The sequence below is a fragment of the Limanda limanda genome, chromosome 14 (genome assembly GCF_963576545.1).
Source record: "Limanda limanda chromosome 14, fLimLim1.1, whole genome shotgun sequence".
Taxonomy (NCBI): Eukaryota; Metazoa; Chordata; class Actinopteri; order Pleuronectiformes; family Pleuronectidae; genus Limanda; species Limanda limanda.
This window is the reverse complement of record NC_083649.1, coordinates 24,191,327-24,217,679: the sequence shown is the minus strand read 5'-3', so window position 1 is coordinate 24,217,679 and position 26,353 is coordinate 24,191,327. Positions and strand designations below refer to the sequence as shown.

At 40.5% G+C, this 26,353-nt stretch overlaps 1 protein-coding gene across 1 annotated transcript in view; it reads right to left on the bottom strand.

The window, feature by feature from the left end:
- LOC133019884 (protein turtle homolog B-like) overlaps window positions 1–2,641 on the bottom strand; it is a 107,289-nt gene extending 104,648 nt beyond the window's left edge. Inside the window, exon 1 of the mRNA XM_061086472.1 lies at window positions 2,578–2,641. Coding sequence (XP_060942455.1) covers window positions 2,578–2,641 — 64 coding nt within the window. The remainder of the gene's footprint in view (window positions 1–2,577) is intronic.
- Between the last annotated feature and the right edge of the window lie 23,712 nt (window positions 2,642–26,353).

Here is a 26,353-nt window from a genome sequence, read left to right as displayed (position 1 = left end):
CAACACACATCTCTCTTGAAGATGAGTGGTAGGAAGAGATGAAGAAAGAGGGATAAAGTAGAGAGGAATTCAATTCTCTTTTTAATTAAGAGTACAGCGTGATGCTGCTGCAGCTTTCCTTGCTCATGTCTCGGCAAACGCTCAGTGCATCCCACATCTCAATAGATGACATCATCATCTATGAGTACAAACTGAATGTGAGCCACTGTTCACTGTCTAGAAGATGATTTCATTTATAGCTTTATAGCTCTAATATTATTTGAGCATCAAGCATCAGAATATTACGCTGTCGTGTTTAAGTTTTCAGTTTTTTTTTCTCAATTCTGTGATTGTGATCTGAACCACTGGGCTTTGACAGATGTGCAATAATGGAAACCGTCAATCAAGTAATCAATCAATTGACTTTGTGTAGCCAATATTCATAAATCACAATTTGCCTCATGGAGCTTAACAAGGTGTCCTATCTGCTGCCTTTGCTTTGAGCCTTGACTAGAGTGAGGAGAAAAAAAGCTAGGGGAAAAAACATTGAAAGCTCAGAATGAGGGATCCCTCTCTCAGGATGACAGATGTGCAATAGATGCCACATGGAAACAGGCAACTTGTAATTGGGGAAATTTCTGAGTTAGTTTTTTTGAAGATTTCCCAAATGAAAAGTTAACATTTCAGGAAAGTCAAATTATTCTGCTGTGTTTAGGTGCTTGCTGAAATCCACTCGATGAGTGATGCTGTTGACACATTAAGATACATTTATTTGTCCCACACACATGCACAGACACTCATGCAAGGAGGGAAATTTACCCTCTGCTTTTAACCCATCTGGTGCAGGACACACAGAGCAGTGGGCAGCCATGTACGGCGCCCGGGGAGCAGATGTTAGGGGAGTAAGGCGCCTTGCTCAGGGGCACTAGACAGGGTAGGGAGAATCCTCTTGGACAGATCAATCCAGGTTCGTCTTTTTGTTTTTTCTCCGTGGAGTCGAACCAGAGACGAACCAGAGACCTTTTCTGCCCATAGTCCAAGTTTCTGCCACTAGTCCACCGCCTCTCCCTCTAGTCCACCGCCTCTCATATAGTGATGACCATACTTTCACCAGCAAGACAATGTGGCCTGACAACATAGTTTGAGCTCACTTGAAGAAAGTTGCATCAAACATAGCATAGTGTATGTACACCCACTTCGAAATCTCCTCTGATGTGGATCATTCAGTTGTGTGCTGCCAAATTTTTGAAACTCGAACATGAAGCATGCTACTTAAACAAAGAAATGACCTTGTGCCGTAAGCAGCACAGGTAGAAATGGTAGTTCAGCGCCCTCAGCGGTGCATGCTCTGTCTCCCACGTGCCCCACCCCCGTCAGAGAGGAGGATGATGATGAGGACGGTGACAGAGATGCTTCATCTTCTAACAACTTCAAGTGAACACGCCAGCCACCGTGAGCTCTCCTCAACAGCACAACCTTGTAAATCATATCAAGAAAATGTAGTGGAGGTATTTATACAGTAATATTTGAAAATTGCTTTATTTATTCAGTGATATATGCCAACAGCCCCTTGACAAATGATGTTAATCTCGTAATGGAAGCACGCTGTCTGGTGCAAATCAGCTGTTCTAAGTGACAGTTTACAAAAGAAACTACTGGCCCATAGACGACTTAGTATCACCCTCTGGTCTGTGGGACAGTACTGATGCAAAATCTGCATCTACATCAGAAATGGCCAATTTTGGGGTGAACAAACTGTGACAGAGTTGTCTTACACGTCACTTTCAGACGCAACGTTTATCCTTTGCAAAATATTTGAGGCATAATTTAAGAGAATGCCCACTTCTCCAGGCACCACTGCATCCAGCAGTGAGCATCAAATGCACCATTAATACCCCCCCCCCCCCGCCCCCCCCGCCACCCTACCCCCCCTAGCGGACACAGCCGGTCGTGACTCGGCTCCAACAAGGACAGCTCCCCAGGAAGAGGTTAATCCACTCATTGCATTTTAATGACATCCACACCAACGCACCATACTAATCACATCTGCCTCCACGTTTCAGTGAAGACTGGCAGCCGGAGAGCAGCTCGCTGACACACACACACACACACACACACACACACACACACACACACACACACACACACACACACACACACAACACACACACACACACACAAACACACACACACACCATCTCCACCCCTGCACCGGCAACATGTCCTGGAGCTCCGGGGGCAGCACACTCTTCCATCCTGGCCGAGAGATGCGAACCACACACGGGCTGCGACATCTCTCAGTGAAGCCTCGGACGCAGGTGGAGAAACCCAGCCGTGTCCGTCATTACACAGAGGAAATAAAACCACACTTATTTTAAAGCTCTCTTATAATTCATGGAGCGGTCAGCCGGTGCGTGCATGACGTCACCGGCCGGCCCGGCTCCACTCAGGTGCGGTGATGGAGAACTTCACCACGTAAAGTGACATTTCCTGACGCAAACATCCAAAGTTAGAACGCAGAAGAAAAGGGAGGAGGAGAGGAGAGAGGGACGAGGGTGAAAGTTGAGAGGGGGACACACACGCTGTACTTCGACTCACCTTGAGCGGCCGTTCCTCGGGTGCTGAATACACTTGCTATCAAAGTGGCCACATACCAAATCATAGTACTATTGCCGGCCAGAAAAAACCCTCATCATATCTCAAAGTGCCCCGTTCGGTCAAGCTGTCATCCTGCAGTGGCCCAGGACGAGCGGAAGCGGCCCGGTCTGCCGTGGTGCTGTTACCCGAGCCCTGGACACTTTCCCATCGGCGCTGTCCCCCTGTCTCTCCCGCTCTCCTCCGCGCTCCGCTCGCATCCTGAGTCGGTTCACCTGCGCCAATGGGACGAGGGAACACGACGCCGCGGACCCTACTGACAAGCGCGGGTCCCGCCCACGCACTCCTCTGATTGGTGAGCGTGGGAGAGTCCCGGACGCGGATTGGCTACCTGCGCTGCCGCTCTCCCAGCGGGGAGTGGTGTGTTCAGGACATGTGGAAACACTCGGAGGTTTTTCCACATCTTTAGTTCAGAGACAGGAGCTCGGTGCGGTGACTCGCTGCAGATAGAAAGAATACCGGCTTCGAATTATTAACAACATAGATTTACAGTTATTATTATTTTAATAAATGTTACAGCAATAATATTAAAGAAAATATTGTTGTATCATTGTGATATATTTTATTGTATTGGATGTTGCATCTTGTTTAGCCCTGTTAGGTAAAGTATGATTTGTGAATATGGGCTACACAAGTCAAACTTGATTGATTGATTATCTGTATATCAGCCAGTTAACTCAGGTTTAACGACAAATGTTCGTAGTCTTCCTGCCGTTTACCATGGGGCAGGAGTTCATATAAGAAGTCATCAATTCTACTGATCGTGGTGTTTTCATTAGGTCCATTTTTCTTTGTCATTCCTTTTCATTTATGTTTGTAAATTCATAGTTCATATCTCATCTTCAATTCAATACCTTTAATAGAGTTTTTTTGACTCGGAAGTTTAATGTTTTAAATTAGTAGTTACCATCCTGTTTCTTGTGTTGTGATCATGTGAACATCCCCAGTCCGTATTTTATGCTGACAATGGACAACTAAACATGACTTACATGAAATCCCTCTTTTGAACTTGGGCTTTTTGGTTTGACTGCCAGCATGTAGGTTTGACCAAGAATCTTCTGTTAACAGATCCATATTGTGAAGAACTCATATATTCAAGTAAAGACAACTGAGGCTAATCAAGTTCAATATTTGTTCACCACTGTGAACATCAATTAGAAATTCTGCCATATTTAATAAGAAATCTGTGCAGAAGATGTATTTAAATATTGTTATCTACAGTATATCACTTATTATAAGAGTGGGATCATTAAATGCAAAAGAGAAATACATCATTAAATAAAACCTGTTGTGGTCAAAAGGTAACTTTTAAAAGTTAATATCAAAGTTAGGTTTGTTAAGTTGATTCTGAAACCGTCTTTATCTTATTTGTTGAAATCATTTTCATGTCCAATGGCTATCAAAAAAAAATCGTCAGGAAGAAAAGCCAGTGTTTGTAGCCGTCGCAGCACTTTTTTGTACTTTTGAATGAAATGATTGGCTGCTGTACCTTGCCCTCACTAACCAACCTGCGTGCCTGTGTGCACGCTGTCCGTACAGGGAGGATTACCAACCCCAGCTTTAAGTATCTCAAGGATGGGGTAACACTAAACTTATATTACTAAAACAAGAGGTTTTTTTCAAAGGATGAGTTGTTACTGCTCAAAGTTGATCACAGCATCACCAAACTCCCAACCACAGATGGTAAAATCCAACAGGTTGTTACCCTGGTTAATAGAATAAAAAAGATCATACTGACGCTCAACAATAGGTGTCGAATGTTGAATGAGTCAGATAATTCAGGATCTATCCACAAAACTGCTCAAACGTCTGACTTGAAAGATTCTTGCCACCACTTTGTTATTTTTCCTTGCAGGACATGAACGCAGCACGGGGAGGGGGTGGGGGGGGGCGTTTCAAGGTGGGTTGGAGTGTGAAACCGTAGCGGAGCTGCAGTATCATCCTGCGCAATAAGAGGAGGATAGGGATCCTCCAGCCCGAGCATCACCGAGTGTCACTGCCATCCTCTCACTCCACTCCTGTTAGGAATGTGTGGGACTGGCATTGTGACAAATTTCTCAGTGACTGGATGAAGATTTAAAAAAAGACCAATGTCATTAAAGGACACTTGACTAAAATAATTTGAACATTCTGGATTCAGCACGATTCATCTTTAATGATGCAGTGATTCAGTGAGAGAGACTTTAAAATCCCACAAACATCCTCCACCTCCAGCTCTGCATGCGGAGCCCTGCTGCTCCTCTGGGAGGAGGCTCCAGTAATAGCATCTCACAACATGACAAATTCATTTCAACTTATTTGTGGTTGTTCTATTCAAGGCACGCATGTGTTCCCCTCATTTCGTATTTATTATCTAAATCCAGTTTTTCTCGAGTTGAATAGTCTCTGTGGCTGCTTCATCCACACGAATTCCCCAAGGAAATCAATCAAATGTTACCTCATATCAGAGAAGTTACTGATGCAAAAGATGATTTATATATGAACTCCTTTCAGAAGCATTGTCCTGCTTGTAAGTCTTCCCCAGTGCAAGATAATACGCAGGGTAAATACATAATTTAATGCAAGCCAAATGATGACAAATAATAAAGATGCAACATCTTGTCTTTTCACCAGTCAATTGTTTTTCATCATCTCGATAGCAGACACTGAGACGGCTTTTAAAGCTTCTCTGATATGGGCCCTGTCAATGGTGTTCTTGAAATCTGTGCTATCGCACGAAAACAGCTTTTATATCATTCAAACTTAAAACCCAAGCTTTTAGTACTTGCACCACTGCTGTTGTGGTTAAGATGCAATAAAGACTGTTTTCAATTAGACATTAGCTCTTAAAAACCGAATGAGAGTGTTGTTAAGGGATCACAATTACCAGAGGTGGGGGATTTTTTAAGTTGCTTGTTTTGTCTAACCAACAGTCCAGAGACTCACAGATATTCAGGTGAGGAACATATGCACAGGACAGGACTTCCTTTTAGTGGGAGGATTTTTGGCCGCTTCTCTAAAGATAAGATTAGATTTAACTTTATTGTCATTGTACAACACCGATGAAATGCAATTCATATCTAAACAGAAGTGCAAACACAGTATTATCTACAGATAAGAGCAGGAAATGACATACTTCAGCATAAGTGATACTTTAACTTACAATATTAACCGTGGAAGTGAAGAAATGCCATATACAAATATACAGGGGAATAATTTAACCATATATACAGATACAAGTGGGGAATGGGTTGAGTTGGAGAGTGCTATGTAGGTTGTATGTACAGTATGAACATCAATGTACATTTTGTGAAGTGTGTGTAGTATGTAAACATATATACATCCAGTTATATACAGTAATATAGGTGAACAGTATAGGAAGACTGTGGAAAAGGGAAAAGTGCGATGAAAAAGCTTGTTAAAGTACAGTAAGTCCATTTAGGAATAGTAGCAATAGATCTGATTGATCAATTGATCAGAGTAATATCTGAATGAATTTCTGTCAACCAGCTAATCGCTGAATCATCAAGTCAACTCAGTTTTAACTTTAATATTTAGCTTTGCAGTTTAGCATTGGGCAGGAGTTCACTAAACACTGTTGCCTCATAGCAAGAAGGTTCCCAGATCAAATCCTTGTTTGGTCGAGATCTTTTTCAGTGGAGTTTGCATATTCTTCCTGTATTTGTGAGGGGGTTTGGTTAATTGGAGACTCTAAATTGACCGTAGGTGTGAGTGTGAATGGTTATTTGTCTCAGTATGTTTGTGCCTGTGATATGCTGGCAAGCTGTCCAGGGCGTACACATCGCAAAAGGAAAAGAGAAAACATTTGTGATGCGTTGATGAATTTACCTGGCAGACAGAAAGCTGCTGCTGTGGGATGCATGAGCTTTGTGTCGGATGGATTTATGTCATCATTGCTTCATGTTAATGTGACACCCTTGTAGAGGTGTGATCAGTGGTGGTTCAGTCTGTGATGATTTGTGAGCCTCCGGGTGTTGTCCCCAGACTCAAGTCCAAATCAATAATTAGATCAAAAGACAGCAGGAGAGATGTGATGGCATGGTTTTCAGGACGCTTGGTGAGAAGCATCATTTCACGTGGTGATGAAATAAATGCTGTTTCTGACAGACTACAGCTCGGCTCTGGGATTTAGTATCAGTCTGTTGGTAAGTTTAACACTTTGGATCAAACTGAAATATTTGTCAGCAGCATTTGGATGAATTACTATGACATTTCATCAAGGTGATGTGTGCCACCATGGTGTCTCCAGAATTACCAGATAGATTGCCACGAATTTTTGCTACACACATTCACTTTCCCTTTAGGATGAATGATACCTTTGATAAGCCGGAACTTTTACCTGTAGTGGTGTAATCAGGTCAAAATATGAATGTGTCCCACACAGAGCCAAAAAACAATAATTAAACTAACAACATCTGCTTCTGATATCTTAATTGTTCAAATAATAGCTTGTCTCCTAGGCATGCAAACAGTTGTTTCATTGCAAAAAGCAGATTTTAACGACACAACAGCTGTTTGCAAAGACAACAGGGTCAGCAAAGCTTGTAATTTAGTATCCATGTTGCGTTCTACAGCCAAGGCCTATGCTGGTTGTTTTCTTCTGGACGGGGGGGTCATGTGATAAGTGCCTGGCCAATCAGCAAAAGCGTAGTCATGACTGAAGAGACCTACTCAGCAAGCGGTTGTGATTGTCTATGTCATCATTTTTAAACATCTCAGTATCTGCCGGTCCAGACTACAACGCAGCTCCTGAGTTTCAAAACTGAAACAGAGCCTGCAGCGTTTCAAAGCTTCTCCTTTCCAGCTGCTCCAAAATTCAGAGTTGTGTGACCGCCAGGCGTATCCGTACCAGAGTTGATTGATTTTCAAAGGAAAAGGTAATACTGTTGTTGTAGCGTTAGATATCAGTCGCGTAAATCTCCCGTTTTTTTCGCATCAGTATCCATGAATTCTTCTCCGGGAAAACGGTGAAAATGTTTCTTATTACTTATGCTTGATGTCTTATGCACACTTATGCACAGACACCGGATTGATAGATATATGGCGACATTTAAATCCTAAAAGGAGAGACTACACGTTTTATTCACATCCCCATAACTCGTATTCTAGACTAGACTATTTTTTTATTCCCAAAGACTTTTTACACTCTGTCCAGACTTGCTGTATAGATTCTATTGTCTTATCAGACCACGCTCCGGTACATCTATGCATTAACCCATTATTTAACATTCCTAGAACTCCCATTTGGAGATTCAATTCGTCATTTTTAAATAGTGACTCTTTTTGCGTTTTTGTCCGGAACAACTTATCACAATTCTGGCTCGACAATAAAAGCTCTCCAGTGTCCTCTGCCACGATTTGGGATGCAGCTAAAGCCACTTTACGTGATTACCTTATATCCTACAGCTCTCATCAGAAAAAGGTTTTAGAGGAAAACAGAAAGAATCTTGAAAAAGAATTGACTAGGCTGGAGCAGATACATAAACAGTCACCTACTCTAGCAAACTTAAAGGCGCTAGTCGCTGTTAAGACTGCACTTAACTTGGATCATACTCGCCATGTTCAGAAACTGTTACTTTACACTAAACAGAAATATTATGAATTTGGCAATAAGTCCAGTCGCCTGCTTGCCCACCAACTGAAAAATCAAAATAATGATCGCTCAATTAATATGATAAGAACACAGAATGGGGATGTCACATATGATCCAACGATTGTCAATAGTACTTTCCGGGATTTTTATAAATCCCTGTATAGTACAGATAAGGCTGACGAGGCTGACATTGCTTCATATTTGAACAATGTCCCTTTACCTACTATTGCGGAGGAGGATCGCTACAGCCTAGACGCTTCATTCACTCCAGAGGAGGTCTGGGCTCGATTCAGTCTATGCCAAATGGGAAGTGTCCAGGCCCCGACGGGTTTCCACTGGAATTTTTTAAGAAATTCTGGTCAGAGATCCGCACAATTTTTATGCCTGCCGTTAATGGTATCTTGAGAGATGGCATGCCCTCCTCCTGGAGATACGCTTCCATTAGTTTACTTCTAAAAAAAGATAAAAACCCTTTAGATTGTTCATCATTTAGGCCTATTAGTCTCCTCAATGTGGACTACAAAATTATGGCAAAGGTACTGGCTCGGAGATTGGAAAACATCCTTCCGAAAATAATAAACCCAGATCAAGCGGGGTTTGTAAAATCAAGATATGGCACAGACAATGTACGTCGCGTTCTTAATATTGTTCAATATCTTAACGCACACAAAAATCCAGCACTTATAGTCTCCCTTGATGCCGAAAAGGCTTTCGACCGGGTTGAATGGTCTTTTCTGTTTCCGGTGTTAGCAAAATTCGGCCTGGGCTCTAATTTCATTAACATGATTAAAACCTTCTATACAGACCCAATAACCACAGTTAATACAAATGGTTTGATGTCTGATGGCTTCCCGGTGCGCAGGGGTTGCAGACAGGGGTGCCCCCTGAGGGGGCACCCCTGTCTGCAACCTCAGGGGGCCCCCCTGTCACCTTTACTGTTTATACTGTTTATTGAACCTCTGGCCGAGGCCATCAGAACTAACCCTGATATATTTGGGATTGGGGTGGGTGAGGAAAACCACATTATTTCCTTATTTGCAGATGATGTCCTTTTATATATATATAAACCTGAGAAATCAATTCCGGCAGTTTTGAAATCTATAGCCACATTCAGTGCCCTGTCGGGTTATAAGATCAACCTGGGGAAGTCGGTTGTTACACCCTTTGATATCCCCCAGGATATGTCTATACAATCTCCTTTCCAAGTGTCCAGGAGGGGTTTTAAATATTTAGGTATCTTTGTCACCCCTGATTTAAATAATCTGTTTGAAACTAATTACTCACCTCTAATTCAAAGGGTTAAGAACGATCTGACAAAATGGGCCTCCATACCAACTTCTTTCCTCGGGAGAATCAACACTATAAAAATGAATATTCTTCCTCGATTGAACTATTTATTTCAAAATCTCCCGTGCTATCTGACCTCTGCATTTTTTAAGTCTCTGAATTCTCATGTATCTCGCTATATTTGGAACAATAAACATCCAAGAGTTAAGTTCTCTACTCTTACTAAGCCAAAGGATCTCGGAGGCTTGTCATTGCCTTCTCTACAACTATACTATTGGTCAGCACAACTTAAAATGATGTCAGAGTGGTTTTTGAATAGGAAAGATTCCTTATGGTTGGGTCTTGAATCTCAATCTTGTTATCCCAGAAAACTTACTTCCCTTCCATTCATCAATAATATAGATCATTTAAATCATCTCAAGAATAACATAATTGTTTATAACACACTACTAGTCTGGCGAGACGTGAGGAAATACCAGAATATTCCTCCTGTCCTCTCTCTCCGATCTCCCCTGGCTCTGAATCCAGATTTACCAGCACAGATTAGGAGTATTGGTCTGATGGAGTGGGCATCTAAGGGCCTATCTAACTTTATGGACCTGTTGGACTCCGACTCTGTTAAACCATTTGAGCAAATCAGGGCTGATTTTAATATTCCTCACAAAGACTTTTATAAGTATCTCCAAATTCGTCACTTCATAGGGTCCCTTCTGAGGACAGGCAAGATTCGCATGGGACTGTCAGAGTTGGAAAACACAATAATTCTGGCTAAGTCTCCCAAAAAACTGATATCAAAGATTTATGTTTCACTTTTTAATTTGAATCTTCAGGTTATGACTCTTTGAAGCCGGTATGGGAGCGCGACCTGGAGGTGACGTTTAACCCTATAGACTGGGACAAGATCTGTAGTGGGGTTTTCCCCAAATGTACCTCAATCTCAATACATGAACAGAACTTTAAATTTTTTTTTAGAACCTATTACACACCTGTTCGCCTCCAGAGAATGTTCCCTGACACCTCTAACCTTTGTTATAAATGTAAAGTACATAAAGGTACATTTATTCACTTGTTTTGGTCATGCGACCTTATACAGACTTTCTGGAAGGGGGTACACTCTGTAATTCAGGAGGTCACGGGGAAAATATTCTTGCTGACTTCCTCTTTCTGTCTCCTCAGTCATACCCCAGACAATCTCTTTGATGCGGACACTAATTCTTTGTTGATAATTCTTTTATTTTTGGCTAAAAAATGTATTTTGCTGAGGTGGTCAACCCCTCAGGTCCCTACAGTCGACATGTGGATATCGCAGATTTCTGCTCTTTTCCCCATTGAGAAGTTGACCCACGACCTCAATCACAAATCAGTCAGGTTTTGGAAGATCTGGGAACCGGTGCATTCATTCTTACAGAAGCCATAACTCATATTCTTTTTCTGGAAGGGGAGGACTAACAGCTCTTTTATTTTATTTGTTTCATTCTTTTTATTTTATATACGCTATTCCCTTGTCTATCTCCTGTCATCCTGCTGATTGTGTATGTATGTATGTTTGTGTATACACGGATGTATGTGTGTATGTATGTATGTGTGTATATATATATATATATATATATATATGTATGTATGGGTATGTGTATGTGTGTATATAAATATATATATATATGTGTGTAAGGATATATACTGCAGTGCTCATTGTTAGTTTGGGGTGGGATTTTTGTTGTTGTTCTGTTTGTTTTGTTGTCTGTTCTGTTTTTCTAATGTTTGTTCTATAAAATGGTTAAAAACCAATAAAAAGAATATAAAAAAAATCAAACAAAAAAAAAAAAAACTTATGCTTGATGTCAAAGAATCCACCCCGTAATCTGGATCCGCACCAAAATGTAATGGGTTTTTTTCTGACCCAAACCACCTCCTTCCACCAAATTTCATGTTATTCCGTCAAGAAGTTTTGTGTTAACTTGCTTACAAATAAACAAGGAATAACTGGACATTACTGCTATAAAGTTCAACAGCTTATCTAATTTATCCTCTTTTCTTTATCATAATCAGTGACAGAGATGCTGACAGGATTTTGAGGCAGACATTCAGGTACAAAATATCAACTCCCACTCTTTGTCACAATGTCGGCCTCTCTTCCCTTTGGCTACCTTGATTTCAATCTCTCCTCTCTCTCCCTCTCTCTCTCGGCTCGTCTAAAAGCAGCAGCCAGGAGTGTGTGGCGTGTCAGGCCCCAACATGCCCGTCAGCAGCTCTGACAGAGACATCACTGTAGCTGCTGCTGAAGGCCTTTTTTCCAGATGCTCAACAGCTATCGCAGCCACTCTTGTTGATGGGAACATAGCCGTGTCTCATAGTTACCTGTCTGTCACACTGTGTGAAGTGCAAACAGACAATTCAAATTCAGCTTTATCAGGCTCTGGGATCCACACTGTCACATTCAACTTCAATCAGGTTTTTGTTCCTTCCTGATTTGTGAATCGAGCCAGTCTCAGTAAAAAAAAGAAAATATTAGCCTGATAATCCAATTTAAATAAAGTCCATGTACTATAGAATTAAAAGAGAGTTTATTAATCATCGAACATTTGAACAAGTACTATTTAAAGTCAACAGCCACATTGATGTTTCAATGAGACTGTAATAAAGAGCAATCTAGATGTTTATTTCATGCTGACATCAGAATGGTATCAATTACGAGTCTAACAACCTGATACTTAGCTTAAATAAATGCTTGCCATCACCTATTGTTAGGATGTTAACATTTTACCATTTGCTATTTTCTCTTAAACAGAAAGTGCAGCTGAGGCGGATGGGGCCGTCATTAGCCTTGCAGATATATGGTCACGGACAAAGTATGGGTCAAATTGGATATGATGTTGGCGCTAGTTGAAAAGTGAGAGGACCATCATAGTTATTACATTTCATCCTGAGGCTATCATGAATGTCTGTATCAAATTTCATGGAAAATTTGTCTGATAGTTAAGACATTTCTCACAAAACCTTAAGGTAAGAGTAGGGGAGAACTTGTGGGATCACATAACTCAGTAGAGAAAAGTGTCTGAACACTAAATATATAACACAGTATATTATAGTTTAAAATCCCAGATGTTAAGGACAGATCTGTTCTGTTAAAGTCATGACAGGAACCTAAAACTATCAGAGAAATTGAATTCCGCCATCATCTTTGTGTGTGTTGTGGTGTGTGGGTATGTGTGCGTTCGAGTCAGTCAATTAGTGTGTTGCGGTCTAAGACCTGTTATTCTGCAGTGGGTCAGAAATCCCAGTCACACTCTTTTAGTCACTTGTTGTGTTGTTAGTGTGCTGTCCACAGTCTGTGGGTCGTGCTATGGGAGCTGGCTGATGTTGGAACAGGTTTATATGCCTCTGAGCTCTCAGTGTGGAACCGAAAGATGATCAATGCCCCCCTTGAAGCAATTTGTCAATATGGCTCCAAATGGTAACAGTCCAGTGTGAACTCTGGACTCTGGTACAAGTTTTATTATGTTGAACAATGATAAAATGTTCAAGCATCAAAGTGATGACCATGGTGCGGCTCATGTTGTTCTGTTGATTTGTCGGTCCACCATTTTCTTCCTGACAGAAATATCTCTGCCTTTATTGATGGACTGATTGATTACAGACATAGTTCACCCAAAATGGATATTCTCTCCTCATCTACTCCCCACTATGCCGATGGAGGGGTGGGTGAAGTGTTTGAGTTCAGAAAACACTTTTGGAGTGTCAGGTGTATACAGTGTTGCAGCCAAATCCAATTCAATTGAAGTAACTGGCAACTCCTTCTTCAAACATCGTGTTTTTAGCATAAATGTCGCTGTTTTCCTCAGGCCAGGGCAGCATTCAAGTTCGTGAGCACACGCCGCACAGGCTCAAACCTCTTTGCTCTCACCCAAGGGGCACGTGACAGCATCAGGGATACTCACAAGATTTTGCTAATGTCGTCACCCATCCCTCCTTTGGCACAGTGGTGAGTAGATAATAAGAATGAATGACATTTACAGTCCCTAGAGGTTGAAGTGTCCTGCGTCCATGTTTAAATGTTCAGCAATCATCAGATCAAATGCTCATTTTGGTCTTAACTTGGTTGGAATATAACAGCATTCGTTCTTGGCATCCAATGTCTATGGTAACTGGTGAACTGGTGAGACTTGCAGCCACAGTACATTAATCCCTAGAGTAAAAAAAAAAGGGCCCAAATCCAAATGTCCCAGAGCACAGTGCTGCTACTTTCTGTTTTCCGTCTATACTTCCAACAGTCTTTACAGATGACCACTTCAGTGGCAGACCTTTCCAAGGTCAATCCAGGAGAGTGTATAGTGGGAGCCTAACCGCAGGTAGTACATTGTTAGAGACTCACGCGGTGAATGGATTTGTGTCTGTTTACATGCAGTCATGATGAAACAGATCTGCTGGACAATGCCTTTCCATATAAAAAATAACTTCAACCTTTTGCGTGACACCCCCACTTTCTGATAAAGCACCTGTGATGAAGGGCTCTATAACGTTCTTACTAATGACTTCAATCTAGCTCTAATTTATAAAGAGGACAGCTAAAACAGATAATCATTTAACCACATACTTTTTTGGAAGGACTCAAGATCACTGAGACAAAGAATCCATTTATTAACAATGTATTAATGAGACAAGAAGGAGTGATTGGATTTTCACACAAGAGCCTGCAAATTTTAGGATGTTCAAGCTGCAGCTTCTAGCTCAAGTGCACGGAAAAATGTTGTAAGCTTCATAATCAGTAAAACGACAACTCTACATTAGTTTTCTGTTCAAATAATGTAAAGTATACATGTTCATGCAATTCAAAAGAGCTTTTAAATGATAAAATAAAATGCTTAATATACATATAAAAGTTGTAATTTATACTTGTTGTCAGAAGTGCAGGAAAACATTTTTTTGCCACGGTTGATTCTCAAGGTCACAAAGTTGTGTTCAGTTTTCAGAGTTCTCCAGGTCACTCTTTTCAGGTAAGCATGAAGACATGGTCCTGTAAAAAAAATAGCTCAAGCACAAGTTTGAATTAATGTGTCAATATCCAGTGGGGGCATACATGAGTCTACTGGGTTACAGCAGAGGAAACTTCCAATGAGACTGAGAATGAGCTACACAGAGAGAAGCTGCTGGGGAACCTTGATTGTGTTTGTAATATTTCAGAAGGCAGACTTTAGGCTAACACAATTGGCAGGTGGCATTTAAAATGTCTCCTTCCTTTATTGAATAGGTGCACACGCTGTGCTTTTATTCAAAGGTCTTATTGTAGGAATTTGTGACAAATAAAACCTCTGAATCTCTCGGGAGTTGCTGAGTCATACCGTTGCTGAAGAGGCTGCCTCAGGAAACTTTGTTCGTGCATATCTTTAGGACATAACCAATCTCCAGCCATAACTTGCACCTGACACTGAGTAGTTCAAGTTGCCTCCCAGTGGCAGGTCATTAATTCCCATAATGACTTTGACTTGATGTCTTATTCGTTTATTGCAGTGCAGGACTGCTTTGGCAAACACAGGACAGGTTCAGCTCCAGGAGGTTCATTGGGTTTCAGGCATGACACAGGCTGCATTCGGTCACGGTTAGTTAATACATCGCATTCCTCAGTTTGTGTCCTCTGGGTCTGCAGTGCACATGACTGGGATAGACCAGGAATTGGGGTGGAGGGGATCAATTAGGGTTGTCTGCTGGCCTCTCCCCTCATGCTCTTTTTTTCACACACACACACACACACACACAGTCCCATCACCAAACCTTTCTGTGAAACCCAGGAGAGCTGAGGGTCCAGCTGGCATGCACCCCAGGCCACCCCCCCCCTGCCCCCCCACACACCACCTCCATGGAGAGTGAACCAAAACCACAAACACAATGATATCCAGGTCAACACAACACAAAGCACAGGAATGCACTCACACAAATGCTAATTTAAATCACGAATTGGAGCAATTAGACAAAGATAGTGTTACGATCATCTTTTGTTTGATTCTGAGTTAATAACCTGCATGTAACACTCGTCTACGTAAAACCTGCACATGGAGCTAACAATATAAATATAGCAGCCAAAATTCACAGGCTCAAAACCTTGTGTGGCAATCAAGGGTGCCAGCGGGGTCTCCGACACACAGCCAGAGACAAACGTGTTGCTTTTCATCATCTTTTATTTTCTCCACACAGGTGCAACATACATTCTAAACTAAACTGAAACTTGCCCACACTTACTGCATATTGTCTTTTCAGCTCTGTCTCGTCCATGTGTCTCTTTGTCTCTGTGTGTCTCTCTTTGGCAGCCCTGCTTCTGCCTTTTGAACCAGAGGATCAATCTGCTAACGGCCAATCAATCCTCTGGTTCAGGTGGAGGTGCTCTCTGATCCTCCTCTGTGCCCACAACATGATTTCTGGAAACACCACACAAGCGACAGGAAGTATATCGAATTATATCAAATGACTGACAAAGTTGCAGGGAAAATCCAAGAATAAAGTTTGTGTCAAAGAGTTCAAATGAGTGCAAAATAACACACAACAAAATGCAGAACAGACACCATTTTTTTTAAAAATTATTATTAATGAATTATTATATTAATAATTATTAAAAGCACCTCTTTAAACTACCATCAACCTATTCCTGTACTCCAATTGGCTATAGTTGTCGAAGACATGTAATTGGAAGAGATGATTTGTCTGCAAGTCTTGTGTGGAAAATCTTAGCTTTGATTATGTTAAAAATCAGGTTAGGTTAGGTTGGGTTAGTTAAAGGGACTCTTACCTTTGTTGCATTTGAGAATTACAGCACATTCAAATCATCCCGCCTTCCTCCAATGCCCCACCCCCTCGTTCCCATCCGCGGTGTTTTTTTGAAGAAACTTTATTTACAAGCAGACCTACCACCCAATGCCTCCGCGCACGCACGTGAGTTTTTGTTTACCAAAGCAATGGATTCAGTAAGTTATATACATTTACATTCACATGCCTTGATGACGCGGGCCCGAATGCGCCACAAGAAGCAGACGGAAAACCTGCATGTCCATGCAGCAAACAGACAGGTCTGTCGGCCAATAAGGTCCTTCGGTCCGAAGAATTTTATTGGTTGAAGGTTTCACTAAATATTATGAGAGTGAAATAATTGTTTGTTTTTACTCCTGGTGGGTCTGTCTTGCATTTTAGAGTGTCATTACCTTATTAATACCAATTTAACCTTATCCAAAAAAAGTGTAAAAATGCAACAAAGGTAAGAGTCCCTTTAAGGAGAGGTAAGGATAGGTAAGGATAGTTAAGGAGAGGTAAGGATAGGTAAGGATAGGTAAGGATAGGTAAGGATAGGATAAGAGAGGATAGGATAGGATAGGTTTGGTTAGGTCAGGTTAGGTTAGGTTGGGTTAGGTTAGGTTAGGTTAGGTTAGGTAAGGATAGGTTAGGTTAGTTAAGAAGCAGGTGCTGAGATTTCCTGTGGGAATACAAAATGTTTGTTAGCAGCTTCAGCAGCTGATGCTGGGTGAGACATACATTTCATACACATAAATATTGCGACGCCGGCGAGCTAGTTCTGGCAGGCAACTCGAGCTGCGCTGCGTCAATCATGTGACATACATCATGTGACATACATCATGTGACATACCTCACTCTCCATAACCCTCTATAGTACACACCCACCTTATCAGGTGGTCTATTTAACCAGAGAGACATTTCCCATCAACCCCTCTTGCTCGCACTGCTGCTGCAGTATTGCCACCTGTTGCTTCAGCCCCTCCACCACCCAAGCATCCACCTGTAGGCTCCAACGGGGGGGTTACAAGTATTTGCTCATCACTCCCATCATTCCTGTGTAATCCTATGGGGGAGTGATTAAGTTGGAGCCTAGACGCCAAACACTAAATCTGTTGTAATGCTGCAATAAATGTTCAAACGTGAGTTGTCTGACAGAAATAGCCTACATGTTTTTCAAAATAAACCTTTGACCCTTTTTGAGACAAAGTCAATGTTTCCTCAATTATTTTACCATATTTAAGGATGATGTGGCTTCAAAGTAGCATAAAACAAAAAAGGACATTGTGATGTAACAAGTGAATTTGGTTAAAAATAAAACAATGTAGACGTCACATAGTTATAAAGCGACATGCTGCATTCTAAACAGCTTAATGAAAATGTTTTGCCATTGGAACCAGAATGAATGACTACTGAGGTGTAATATATCGACTAAAGGCCAAAAGTGTGAAAGTCTTTCCCATTCATAGGAAAACTGCAAATCCTTTCTAATACTTACACATGACACTCCAGAAACAAAGCTCAATTTAACTTAAGGTGGATGCTCTGCCTTCACACACTGACTCTGACTCACACTTCTCAGAATGATGTCTCGGCTCAACATTTATGTTTTCAGTTTAACTACACCATAGTTAAAGCAGAGGTGGAGAAGCTCCAACCTGTTCACCATATTTGACCTGCTGGATAATTGATCTAGTACAAGTACAAACAAATTCACATGACAGGATTTCAAATTCTTATAGAAGTGTTTGACCCTAGATCACATCGTTCAAGATATCAAAAGTTACGAAATTTACTTAATGACTGTTCAGAGCCGTCTTTAATAATAACCACTGACTGTTTATTTAAAAAACCTCAGGACCCCTTTATTATTTTATTATTGTAATACATGTATCGCTTGTCATGACAAATGGAATGATGTCATGATTGGAGTAAAGAACAGATTAAAATCACTCTTTTTTATTTTTAAGTGGTCAATGCCTTTTGAATGAGTGACAATAGAGTTTATGGTAAGTGTAAATACACCTGACTCTGAAGTGAAAGTGGAACATTACAAATTTCGCATAGCCAAAGTCCCAAGCAGTCAAATTGACAGTATTAGTCAACAAGGACATAAGGACACTTAAAATAAAAGACTAGGATTTGAATAAGCATCTTGGATTTACAGTTTGAAAGTGAGCATAGTCTGAGATGGTTCATCTTACAATGAGCAATCACATTTTAATTTCCTGTCTATATTGGACATATGCTAATCTAAATACAGTAATTTTCATTATTACTATATTATTTACAATCATATTGAGTCTTATACGGAATGTAAAAGCAGTAAAAACACTTAATATAACAATAAATCATTAAGGAAAATGTGCATGTTCATTCAATGTTTATAGGAAAGGGAGGAAGAAAATTCCTAATTTTCAATCACAACAATGAGCTGAGTTCTCATTTCAGGCTTAATTATCTCCAGTGACAGAAATCAACACTGTGTTCAAGGCAACATAGCAACAGTTCTGTGACCTAGTTTATCCACCGGCCAGCAGCCAGGACTTTATTTGTCAAAACAGAGAGGCCTTGGTCATTACAAAGGACTTGGCTGAAGTTAACGGATTATTACCCGTGATAAACTTCTTTGTAAACAAAACCCCTTTTGTCCATTTTGTCTGTGGATACATAATTCCACCGAGAGATCATCAACCCAAAACAGACCAGTCTACTCTTAGCCTCCCCTTCATCTTTTCACTATTATGTTAATGTTAATCTCACCATTTAGCATTAATGTTAATACTTACTTATCTTAGTGATCCGCCACAGCTACACGCCTTGGATATAGTAGACCAGATCATGTAGAAGGTTTGAGTGGATTGACCTTTACACTGATTTGTAAAATGATTAAAAAAAAAGTTAATGAGATCCACGTTCAAACCTGAGTGGTCCGCTTTAGGTCAGGGTGACATCACTGCTTTGCATTACAAGCTGTATCATTGCATTTGTCAAGAAAAGAAAAGCTGATGTTCATTGACAAATGATAAAACTGACCAGTGTGCCCAGTTTTCAGGGATGTGGTCGCACATGTATGAGAAAATATTGACAGAAAACTAAAATTGAAAAGAGTAACAATGTTTAAAGTATTTATACAAAAGAAAAAGTCTGACAGAGATGAAGGGAGTAGCAATGACACTCGTTATGATAGAGATATGCCATATATGTTGGTAGGCATATTATATAGGATATATTTTGAGTTATCTGGGACACTTGTTCAACCTTATTTCCTGTTCTAACTAAATCTAGTCAACAGGACTTTTTCTATAGGTTAGCATGGATATCATGTGACTGAAATCACATGACTTCATGGTGGTGATAAATGTCAATCACAAGCTGCCCCCTTGGAATTGCATGACAAGGTCAATGACATTGGATTCTGATAAAATGAATGTTAAGAATATAAATTGGTCATTAATTAGACAATGTTCCTTATTGTTATCAAATTGTGTTTGCAATGTATTCAAGCAACTAAATATGCATTTAGTTGTTTAAATTGGGTTTTAGAAAAAATTGTTGTCCCACTTTATCCTATATGATTGATAATGTGGGACTGCAGGCTTTGGCTAATCTGGAACAGTCAATTAAGTTAAAGAGATGTAGTATATGATCTGCAGTTGTCAGACAGGAGTTAATGATAAATACAGTTTGTCCCTGTCTGTTAAACAAAAACACACAGAAGAGTCTGTCCTGTGGTCTGCAGCTGTTGGTTTCACAAAGAGAGGACAATAGGGTGGATGATGATGATGGTCTCTCATCTACAAGGACTGTTTGTTCCCTGAGTGGTCCCCGTAGAATGATGAATTACTGAATGAATCATCTGTTATTGTTGGGTTGCTTGCTGTTGATGAAATCGGAATAGATTTTTTTTAATGTGATACACCTTAAATAGAATGTTTTGAATGATTTTACTTATATAAGCTATAGGCTTTTTTATGAAACCTTCATTTTTTAAAGTACTTTTTGAAAATTGGTAATGTTGAGTGTAAAATGCAAGGTGATTTAGCCATAAACAAGTGTCCCAGAGTACCAAGTGACCTGTTCTAGATTATCCAATTGAGGCAGAATTGTCTTTTTTGACATAAAGAATATAAATAGCTGTGCCATGTCTGCTTCTGGTTTGATTAGAAACAATCTTAAGGATTACAGAGAGGTATAATATGTTGATCTAATGTGTAAAACAGATGTCGGAATAAGTTGTAAAAGTCAAAATTGCAAAACAATTTCCCCAGATTACCCAAACTCACCCTATCTAAGCAATGATATGATGTGGCTGCAAGTGTTATCCTGGATCTGCAATGAGAAAGCACAAGGACTCTGTCAGTAACACGTATTGATGAGACATTAACGTGATGAAGAGGGAGAAGAGAAAAGAGAAGCTCCCTGTGTCATGTGTCCAGTGACATGGATACAACCTCACTCAGAGAATTAGTTAGGGAACCATGTTACTGCTGTAGAGCTGCTGCAACCAGACAGAGTAAAACTGTTTGTCATTGGCTATAATCACTTAACTTCAGCCATGTGTCTGTTAAGGTTGTAGACGTTTTGCTGGACAAGGGCTTGTCTCTGTGTGTTCTGCCATGTCCCCACTCTGTAGTCTATTCCAGATAGTGTGTGCTGCTGGCCAAGTGTGACCCCCGATTCCTTCTGCGATTCAACCCATCGACACACCTGACTCACTTCCACAGATATTTGGGGTTCTGGGGCTCAAGTGAGGAAAAAAGGCACTTCACATAATTATTTAAAAATGTTTTTTTACAAAAAGTTAAATATAGGAGCACATCTCTCACCTACCTTTTTTAATACCCTCATACAATTGCTAAATACTCAACAGTTCACACGGAGACAAGAAAGAGAGAGAGAGAGAGAGAGAGAGAGAGAGAGAGAGAGAGAGAGAGAGAGAGAGAGAGAGAGAGAGAGAGAGAGAGAGAGAGAGAGAGCCTCAAAGGCTGACTCGAGGAACCTGAAACAGTTGTGTGGGACCATTTTTGTTTAACTTCTGACTTCATGTTTGCTCTTGTGTAAAAAGAATAAAGATGCTGAAAAGCAACACCTTTGTTTCTGGCTGTGTGTGGGAAACCCCTGTGGCCATCGTCTATTGTCACAGTAAGTTTTGTCTTGTTGTACTCGTGTTTCAGCCAAACCCTGCTTGATTCTTGTAACTGTATGAAAGACTTGTGCCTTCCTGAACTCTAATCATTGATTTCTTACATCTGCACTATGATCATCTGCCTCCTAGCATTGGAATGTGAGCAACTTCAGTACATGTGGCCCTTCTGATATTTTTGTAACCCAGACTAAATGGATATGAGCCCAAAGTTGTTTACTCGTTAAATAGCAAATGTGGCCCAATATCACAAAACTAATTTCGGTAACTTTTGACAAACAAGCGGCGCTAAAGGAGAAGGTGTAATCTGGAGAGCCAAAGAGGTAAATGGTGACTATGGCCCAAATAGCACAAAACAAATTGGGAAACCTATGGCACCTTTGGTTGACATGCTGTATTGCTATGGCTTACTTGTGGCCAAGACCTGGCAAACAGGAGCAGATGGCTCATCTCAGTTTATCTTTCAGCCATTTTGGACAGCACTGTTCTTTGTCATTGAACCCTCATATTAAAGGGATAGTTCACAGAAATATGACAATTCACTTATGCCTATGGACGGGTGGGTAAGTGTTTGAGTCCACAAAACACTTTTGGGAGTCAGAGGCAAACAGTGTAGCGGCCAAATCCAATATTGAAGTAACTGGTGACTCCTTCAAACGTAATAAAACAGAAAAATAAAAATAAACTCTATAATGCCTGTGTGGTGTCACCCAAGTGTCCGTAAACCACGACATTCAAATTGTACTCGAGCGACGTAAATGAAACCTAGTTTTTAACCCCTACTCCTAAAACTCCAAAAGTGTATTGTCGTCTCATACACCTCACCCACCACTCCATCAGCATAGTGCTGAATAGTTGTTGGGTGAATTTAAATTTTTCTGTGAACTGTCCCTTTAAACCTGTGTCTGTGTTTTGCAATGTAAGTACAACTGTTCAGCAAATCTATGAAGAAGACGATGTTGAAACAATAAAAAGTATGTAAATGAATTTAAGATACTGACTCATGAATGTTGACTCATCTAACATTTTTTAAACAAAGCTTTGACCTGTGATTCACTAGACAAGTTGTAAAGATGTAAAGCATGAAATATAAAATTCTGAATATCTCACACCTTAGCCATCTTATAAGCCAAAGTAACACCCCAATCCTGTGTAGAACAGGGTTATATATTTGCATGTTTCCTCATATAGCTATTTACAGTTTCATGCCTTCATAAAAGTCCTTACATTTTTTATAAAGCTCATGTATTTATTAGGATGGCATTATACACTCAGACTCTTTACATGACTCATTTGAAAGCTTCAGCACAGGAGAACAACCATCTTTCATATCCTTCAAACCATTATAAGAGTTGTATTTAACATCTGTATTATTTATTGGCTGCCAAAGTCCATTTCAATCACGGTGAAAAACAAGGTTGGCCTGACTACTGTGGGAAACAACACTAAATGGAACTTTGACAACCTACAGCATTCATAAATAATCTGAAGAAAGGAATAAGTCTCACAGGCCAACTTTAGTAAGGGAGGTGTGACAACACCCTGCTGTCATTATGTCTTATCAGTGTCCTTGACCATTATTCCTTTATCATTTCCTCTTTCTACCTACTATATTCAGATGTTTTTTTTCTTTTTAGTTTTCAATTTCTGTTTTCAGTTAAAGTACCTACGTACCTCAGTTAAGTTCCTACGGCTGATTTGAATCATGGATCTGGCACATCTGTGTCTTCATATATGTACGTGCCACGGGCACACCTTTATTTCTGGTGGTCATACAATATATGAAAGATAAAAGAGTTGATTAGGATACTGCAGATAGTCTGCAGAAGATATCAGGGGAGGAATGGTTTGAGTGAGGCGCTGCAAAGACGGCACAGCTTTGAGAGAGTTACCTTCTCATGAGCTGGAGACACAACCAGTTTCCCTCTACCTTTCAACTGACAATGTCCAAACAGAAAACAGAAATCTTTTCTAGAGATAATGGCATGGTTATAAACTCTGTAAAGTTGATTGTAACTCCTTTTAATGTGAGATTATCATGTCATACTTATACACCTCTCTGCCCGGAATACATAAGAATTTAACTCTGATCTTCCCTAATAATTCATGTTGCAATTAACAAATGGTACACAAATACACACAAATCAAATTATAAGTGATCTACAAGGGGAGGTAGCATGTTTAGTGTTGCTCCATACAAGTGAAGCCAAATGTTTTTTTTTTGCCATTTATATTAAACTCACTGCACAAACCTGCCTGTTCGGAGTGGGATGTTAACTTGCCTTGTGATAATCCTGGTTGGAGCTTTCTCTCTTAAACTACAAAGGAGCTGTTCACCTGTTTATTTCAGGTTCAGTGAAGCTTGACTCGGTACGCAGAACCCTTAAGAGTCCATTGTGGTTGATCTTGTCGTGAACGCGCTGTTTTCCTGATCAACAGCGTCACTTAAGTTGATATATCCCGACTGCTACTTCTACCAAGCACTGATTGCCTGTTTATTGAAATTGTATCAATATTGAACTTATCATGTGTCCGAATGATGCAACACTGCACTTCTTTGGGCCCTCAACAGTACACGTGCCAAGTGTGAAGCCGATAAGATGAACGGCTCTGGAGATATGCGAGTCACATACAGACAGAAGGACAAAGACTTCTGTGAAACCGATGATTAGACAGAAACAGCTTGGTTTTGTCTTTCAATCTAGTCAACACAGCCTCTCTTGTACATGCTGAGGTGTTTTCCCACCACCCCGCACTTTTAACACAGCGCTATGCTCATGCAATGTAATTCTACAGGGATGCAGATTGTCTCATTTGAAATGAATGGACTGACACGGGAGAGCAATTCAATCAAGTCATGAAGTGTCACCGTGGGGAAAAAGCCAATCCTGTCCTCCAGAGGCACCCCAGGCTACCTACGCTGAATCTTATCACTCTTAGCACTTAGAGGAGGAACATCATAATAAACCTACAGCAACTATTAATTTGCTTGCATTCTACAGCATGGCCTGATTTCAAAGCTGCTGGTACCCCCATAAGGGCTGTTGAAGATGTGAAATCTATAGCTTTTGAAGGACTGAAAGGCTTCACTGAACCAGAAACATGATTAACATGGTTAACGTGGTTAATGTCCTGCATCTCATTCTGAAAATAGGAGGAGGAAAGCAACGCTCTCAATGGGAAATATACATACATTTAGCATCACAAGCACCAGAGGTAGAATACCTGATGACGGCTTTAGGAGCAGCTGATTTGTTAGTGGGACACAGGGAGGCTTTAGAGAAAAGTATGTTGTACAGCAGAACTTTTAGACACAATAAAAGACTGACATCAGGCTGGAACCTTTTTTTCCATAACCATGGACACATTTAGAGAGCCAGATTTTCACTCATTGTTCTGGCACATACTGTACCACTCAGCTGGCCATTTTGTAGACAGTATCTTCTACAGTGCTAACTAGGGCTATTATACTGAGCCTGTTCAGTTCAGGAATAAAAACACGAAAACATGTTCGAGGTTAGGGAAAGAGCCTGTTTTAGTGGAAAGATTTAAGCGGCCATGTCATTTTTTTTTATAATTACAATGTATTAAATGATAATGTAGAGTGTGTAAGTTGACTTTGGTGGTGATGATAATGCAAAGAGTTATCAGCTGCCCTCCTCAACTTTACTGAGCTGATTTTTTAGGTGGCTTTTCTGTTGTGGTTCATTCTAAGCACTCTCATACTTTGTTGTGTTTGTTTGCATATAGGCAGCTGGTAATAGAAACCCTCTCGAAACACGACTCACCAGCAAAGAGCAGACAGATACAGTAAGAGAGCAGATGGTGAACATAGTGGAGTATTCAGCAGCTAAAGAGATATTTCCCTTGGGAGGTGTTGAAAATCAAAGACTGAGTTAAAAAAGAGAGGTGATTGGACTTATATTGATCAGGTGGATACAACCACCACTCTAAGTCAATGATACTGTTGCTCTCTCCGTGCTGGATGTGGAAATAATCACTTGTTCTGATCACAGCATATTTCTGAAAAAAAAATGAAAAAAGTAATTTGGCAGATATGTGCAATGAATACATTACTTCATTATATTGATAAAAAACATGATTATCGTACAGGGGTGGGCAAACATTTTGACTTGCGGGCCACAATGGGTTCTAAAATTTGTCAGAGGGGCCGGGCCAGGAACAGATGGATGAGTGTTTTTGTGAACTAATATAAATGACATGGAAAAATCATTACATGAAAGGATTTGGCCTTTACCAAGTAGCAAAGCACTTATTTGCAAGGCCATTTAACAAAAACTCGCCTTCAGAGAAAGGCTTGCTAGCCTTTGCTATTTCGAATGCCCCCCAAAAAACATGCCTTGGTAGATGACAGTTTAATCACAGTTTGTCTGTGAAAAAAAATGTTGCTGAGTCTGTAAATTAGTCGCCAGCCTCTGAGCCGCAGCAACCCGTTCTTGCGTTGACTGCTTACTAGCGTAGTTAGCATGCTTCGTAGCAAAGTGACGGCTGATGTTGTACTCCATGAAAACTGCGACAGTTTCTCGACATATCAGGCATACAGCCTTTCGATTGGACTTCAGTGAAAAAGTATTTTGTTGTCGACTCCGTGTTAAACACTCGGCACTCATTGTCCACTCTTCGTTTCCTTGATCCTCTAATTTTACAGAAGGGCTCACAGGGCAAAGGGAAAAAGTGAAGAGAGATCATATGCCTTTTCAAGCCCTATACACCACACTCCCGCGCAAATTTAATTTAGCTGACGCTTTTATCCAAAGCGACTTACAATAAGTGCATTCAACCCGAGGGTTCAAACCCAGAACAACAAGAATCAAGAAAGTATGATTTCTTCAAAAATAAAGCAAAACTACAAAGTGCTATAAGTACGTGCCATTTAAGTGCTACTAAATTGTTAGTTTAAA